This window comes from Physella acuta, unplaced genomic scaffold, assembly GCF_028476545.2.
Source record: "Physella acuta isolate Inbredline_101_S28 unplaced genomic scaffold, ASM2847654v3 ptg001848l, whole genome shotgun sequence".
Classification (NCBI taxonomy): Eukaryota; Metazoa; Mollusca; class Gastropoda; family Physidae; genus Physella; species Physella acuta.
In genome coordinates this window covers 79,312-85,311 of record NW_026733357.1, presented here as the reverse complement: position 1 = coordinate 85,311, position 6,000 = coordinate 79,312, and the positions used below count along the sequence as shown (strand labels likewise).

Below are 6,000 nucleotides of genomic sequence, written 5' to 3'. Positions count from 1 at the left end.
TCGCTTAGAAAAAAAATTGTTTTTATTTGGCACATAGAAAAGGATTAATTTAGGCCTAGTTTAAATATGATTTTATCTGGCAATACAAGTAGAACTAGTAGGCCTAGCAGTAGGCTAGTTTTAGCAGTAAAACATCAAGTCCAGATTCTAGTCTACATTGCTTCATTACAACGAAACCATGGCAGAAGGTGGATATGACCCAAAATGTAGATCCATTAGCAAAAATCAACCCAAATTTCATCAAGTGTGTAGGTTAGTCAGTTGTTATTTATTCCAGACAGAATTATTAAACAGTCTACTCAATACATTAGGCCTATAGGAGGGAACCACCACTCACACTGACCGATTTCAATGATCAAAATCAAATGAATCATATGATAAATCAGAAAATGATGAATCAATCTAGATCTAGATATATTACAACATGTCACATTTAAGTACTATTCAAGATCTAAGACCTAAGTAGTCTTAGACTTTTAGTCTTAGTCAAGACTGCCTCTGCAGTACCTGACCGAGTAAAGTCTCAATTAATTTATTAAATTTACCCTGGGCTTTTTTTTTTCTCACAGGTATTTCTTACATGGTGCCTGCAATAAAGGAGAACAGTGTTCATATGTTCATGATAGATCTGGAGCTGTGCCTGTAGAAAATGTATGCAGGTACTACCAGTTTGGACGATGTTCCTATGGAAACAATTGCAGGTATTGTGGAAGGCTAATATATTAATTAATGATTTGAAGAATGACTAGTAAAGTAACTATGACTTGTCTTGTCTTACAGGTATGATCATGTGAAGGTGAATAAACACAACACAAATTCTTCTGCCAGTCAACATCAGGCAGTAGCCAATGGCACAACATCCAAGGGCATAGAATCTGGCAACAGAGTTTCAAATATGGTTACACTCAAGAAAGGGGGCTACAAAAATAGCGCACAGTCGACCTCAAAAAGTAAAGTTGATCAAAGTCAGTGGGTCAAGGCTAGAGATTTTGTACCTGGGCAGAAATACCACGGCGCAGGTCTGTTGAGAAGATTACATTTGTTAATTAGTTTATGCTTGTCATTTATGTTAAGTAGATTGCCTTTTTTGTTAGTACAGTTAGAAAGACTATGGATTTGTTTATTATATTTCAACATCAATAAAAAAGCATTTCTGTATTTGATAGGTAATTTTAATTTTGCAATTGTAGTAAAAATACTTGGGAGGAGGCTAATATGTTTTTTATTCATTTCAAAGAACGGGTCAAGTTCCCTTTTCTGTAGCATACTGTGTGGATAACATAGTGACCTTCTACGCCTAGTAATTTTATGGTTCTCAGAGCTGGATTATTTCCTCATAGCTGGGTTATTTTCATGCAGTAAAAGACCTGGAGAAACATGCAAAACTCAGACTGTGAATTCTATGTTGATTCCTTTGTAGGCATTTAAATAATTTAATACTAGTTTCAGAAAGTGATTGTGTAGTCAACACAATGGCCACCTTTAATTTTCCTCAAGTACCCACTAAAAGTAAAGCAATGAACTCAACTTCTAGACTTCAGAGGTCTTATACTGATAATTAATGCAGTAATACTTGGTAAATTTCAGTGAGTTATTCAGATGCAGTTCATCCTTTGACTTACTCATCTGACATTCCATCTGAGTCTACAACTGTTGCTAGAGAAGAAGCTTTGATTTGCCCCTATTACGCTCAGGGAGCCTGTCACTTTGAGGAAAAGTGTGCATACATACATGGGGATTTGTGTGATATGTGTGGCATGCCCAGACTACACCCGTATGATGCATTACAGAGAGAAGCACATCAAAGGGTACTTGTCTTAAAAAAAATTTCATTACTGTTTTTTAGCACAATTTCCATTCTGGAGAATTGCGTTTATTAACCCGTCATTTCTGGATGGATGAATGGATGTATGAATATGTGTCCGCAGCTTTAAGTCGTATCTCCTCCTCAACAAAGCAATATCGATGACTAGTTCCAAAAGCAATTATGTTAAGCAAGTTACGAGGATGAACATAGGCCATAAATTCTTTCATGGATTTCCCGGAAAAGCCAAAAAACCTAAAAAAAAATGCAGTTTTTGGCCCATATCTCGGCAACCAGACCACTTAGCGACTTGAAACATGTACCAATCGATTCCTGCCATAATTTAGAACAATATTGCCGAAGAAAGTTTTCAAAAATTTCCTTTTGTTCGGTCACAAAAATTTTTTTTGAATTAATTAAAATATAGACCGAATTAATAGGCATTTTTATCCAACCACACCACACGCATCATCACGTTCAATAGCTGCGTCATCACTTTCAGTAGCTAGGCGCGCAATGGTTTTTAGTCATGTAACTCTACTGTAAATAAAACAAGTATTTTAACCAATGGTTTTACTAACCCTGCTCTTGATTTACGCTACGACAGAGCTATTTTTAGATAACATAAGGAAATTGCGCTTAAATGTCACTAGACTTTTTACTTAACTTGTTTTTAATTATCTACGGGATGGGTATATTTTTGTCCCAGAATTTTTGTTATAAATCTTTTGAATAGTTTTATGTATATGACAAAATCACAACCTGTTCATACAATGTAAAACTTTTTTCATATTTCTGAGAGAAAGTTTAAGGGCCAGATATCCATTGCGAGACATAATTACCTAACTAAAAGCAACATTATCTTTGATCCTTTTGTGTTATCATCCCTAATAATATATTACTATTATTTTTACCTTTGTGAAGCTTTCATCACCAAGGCCCTCCCCATCATTGAATATGACTTGAATTTCTAGTTAGCCAGTATAATATGATAGTCTTTAAACCCTTAATTAACACTTAATCAAAGTTAATTTTAACTAGTCACTTTCTGTAATTATATCTTGTTAAGATATACTTGTAAATTCCTTATCTTCAGTGTCTTTAATTTAAAAAAAAATTATATCTTAGGAGTGTATTGCGGATCATGAAAAAGACATGGAGCTATCCTTTGCAATACAGGCCAGCCAGGACAAGGAGTGCGGGATTTGCCTGGAAATTGTTATAGACAAGGACATCAACTGTAGTAGCTCAGACAAAAGGTTTGGCATCCTGGAGAACTGCAACCATTGTTTTTGTCTGAGCTGTATCAGGCAGTGGCGCAACAGTAAGAGCATGACCATACAGACACATAGGTGAGTTTATTCTTTACAGCCACTCATCAGAAGTGTAAAGGCTGGGTTGTCCTAATGGTTATTTTTCATCCAGCACCCCCACTTCTAACCCTAAACTTTTTAAAATTAGTTAAAGTGCAAGTTCATTATGCATTTTTTTTAAAAATGTATCAAAAACTGATAAACAACAAAGGATATAAGTCTTTTAGATGTTTTATAATATAAAATATGCAATACAGGTATGTGTAGTATTTCATATTATCGTCCACAAGATTTGTCAACTGAATTGAACAAAAGTTAGCTGTTAGTTTCTTAATTAAGGCACATTTTTTTAAAATCTTATTTTTGGTTTTACTTCCATTATACCAAGCTCGGCCAATTTTGTTATATTATTTTATTGTTTGAAAGGATTATATCTCATCCATCCCCTTGTTTTTTTTTAATTGTTTTTTTTTAATCTTTCATGTTTTATTACATAGAGCATATGATTGTTAGTTTTTAAACAATTTCTTTCACCACAAATCTTTCTCAGAGCCTGTCCCACCTGCCGAACCCACTCAGACTTTGTCACCCCCAGTAAATATTGGGTTGAATGCCCAGAGAAGAAACAGCAACTTATAAATGAATATAAAGAGGCTCTCAGGTAAGAAATAGTTTAATCTATGTGGGGGTAGCCTCCCATCTCAATGCTTAAACTATAATTTCACACATTAAAATGTAGCTGGGTGCAGTGGAGGCTGCAGAATTTAAGGTGTAAAGAGTCAACAGAGTAAACAGATCAGAAGTTTGGGCACTAGAACATACTGATAGAAAACTACAACATTGCTAGACAAGTGGATCTCAAAAGCAAAGAGAAACTGAAAGGGCCTAAATGGGCGTGGAAAAGATTAGTTGATAAAGATATCTGAATGCTGGTATGACATGGATGTCAGCAGATAGAGTTTGTTGGAAGAGTATGGCCTTGACCTTCACTGTCACAAGTGATGGAGTTTTGGCTTCAAAGCTAAACTGGATAATGAATGTTTATTGAGCGGCAAAGTCAATGAGCAGAATTTAACTGTATCACCACTTTGGCAATAGAATTTACTCCTAATTATTCAGGTTTCTAAAGTCAGGAGGGTTTTTGTGTCTTGAGATTGTAAAAATTATAAATGATGTTGAGTTTTTCTAAAATTATAAGTATGTTTTTGTAAATTCCAAGTGATATTTTACACAGTTGAAAATAATGTAAAAACTGAAGGTATCTTAGCAGCTTACATCACTGTAGATAGTCCTGACATTTCTCATACCATATATTTGTTTAACATTTCTTCAATCATTAATATATTTTATTTTGTGATTGTTGTATATCATCCTAATTTTAGTCCTTGCGTAATTTTTAAAAATATTGTAATAATGCACTGTACCTTCTTATCCACAGTGCAAAGCCATGTAGTTATTTCAAACAAGGTCGAGGAGAGTGTCCATTCAACTCCAAATGTTTTTACCGGCATGCACTACCAGACGGGACCAGGGTAGAAAGCAATGTGGTACAGCGGCGGCGCCGAACAAACGCAGATGGTCAGAGTGCGGCAGAGGATGAATTCAGCTTGTGGGATTTTATTTCCAGGAGAGAGGAAGACACTTTAATGTCGTTAGAAGATGAACTGTCGTTAGTGTTATTAGGATTATATCAAGACAGTGATGATGATGATAATAACAATAGCCTCTTCAGGTATAGATACAATTTTGACTTGTCAGATTTTGATGATTCTAGCTCAGACTCAGACTTCTATTGATATGTGCCTTTGAAAGTAGTATTGGTGTTGTATTAGAAATAATTTTTTCTTAAGGCTGTGTTTCAGAATCGGCATTGTAATGGCATGTTAGAAGATAATTTACAAATGTATATGAATTTCGCATTCAAATTTGACCCAAGTACATTTATTTGTAAATAAGAAAAGTTGTTTTAAAAATTGATGGGTGTGTTGGATTTCTTTTTATAAAGAGATAGAAATGATACCTTAGAATTTCTAAATTATTAGGCAAAAATGTATATAAATTTGAATTTAACTTATCAGTTATCTAAATGAGCTTTCCAATGTTTCAAAAAATGTTACTTGAAAGTTTGCCTGCTTGGAACTTGTTGATAAATACCGGTAATAAAACTTGATGTCATCACTTCAGCTTTCAACATTTAATTCCGTTTTTATGATTTATTAATTTTAAAATAAATTTGATCTCAACAAGTGCAAGGTAAAAATGTTCTGGCAAACATTTAGTCTCTGTATTCTGTGTTTTTGCTCTACAAATCTAATACCTTGTATCAGTTGTTAAATTTAACTATGTAAATTTGGCTAAGTATTTTAATTTTTTAAACTGGAAAATAAATCTAGACTTGCTGTAGCTTATTTAAGTGTTTTTAAAAAAAAATGGGATGTGACCCTTCTTTTGTTTTTGAGCTAGTTACTGCAGATGGCAGTACAATAATTCTCTTTCAGTACCTATCTTGTCAGTTAAATGATCCTAACAGTATTATGTACTTTCCTGTTAAATTTAAATCAAAGAGCTTTTAGCTTCGAATAGGTTTAGGGTTGTTAAATTAAACACTTGTTATCTGCAATGTTGATTGAAAAGAATCTACTCGGGTCCTCTCCAATCTGGGGAAGTAGATATAATTTAGTCAATTGAGAAAATAACTTCTTAGAATATTTTAAAATAAAAAAAAAACCGCTTAGTCTTCTGGATGCAAAATTAACATTTGATAAACTGAGGTCAAATTGTAATTTATAAGAAATGTACACTGGATCTTCAGTTGCAAACAGTGTTTTTTTCTTATAGAAAATTTTCAATCAACTTAAAAGATCTTTTTAACATTAATCCTGA

General features: G+C 33.7%; 1 protein-coding gene across 1 annotated transcript; it reads left to right on the top strand.

Annotated features, from left to right (window-relative positions):
- The first annotated feature begins 101 nt into the window (after positions 1 to 101).
- LOC131930794 (putative E3 ubiquitin-protein ligase makorin-1) lies at positions 102 to 5,526 on the top strand. Its single transcript, XM_059287419.1, has 7 exons — positions 102 to 252; positions 570 to 701; positions 781 to 1,019; positions 1,588 to 1,808; positions 2,933 to 3,156; positions 3,668 to 3,778; positions 4,556 to 5,526. Exons 1-7 carry the CDS (start codon positions 179 to 181, stop codon positions 4,911 to 4,913), a joined length of 1,359 nt encoding a protein of 452 aa, XP_059143402.1. The 5' UTR covers positions 102 to 178; the 3' UTR covers positions 4,914 to 5,526.
- The last annotated feature ends 474 nt before the right edge of the window (positions 5,527 to 6,000 follow it).

What these genes read in the sequence shown, in the direction of transcription:
- LOC131930794 (XM_059287419.1), top strand. Translation starts at nt 179, where the DNA reads ATGGCAGAAGGTGGATATGACCCAAAATGTAGATCCATTAGCAAAAAT. An exon ending in GCAGAAATACCACGGCGCAG is followed by an intron (nt 1,020 to 1,587) that starts GTCTGTTGAGAA and finishes GGTAAATTTCAG; the next exon opens with TGAGTTATTCAGATGCAGTT. An exon ending in ATGACCATACAGACACATAG is followed by an intron (nt 3,157 to 3,667) that starts GTGAGTTTATTC and finishes AATCTTTCTCAG; the next exon opens with AGCCTGTCCCACCTGCCGAA.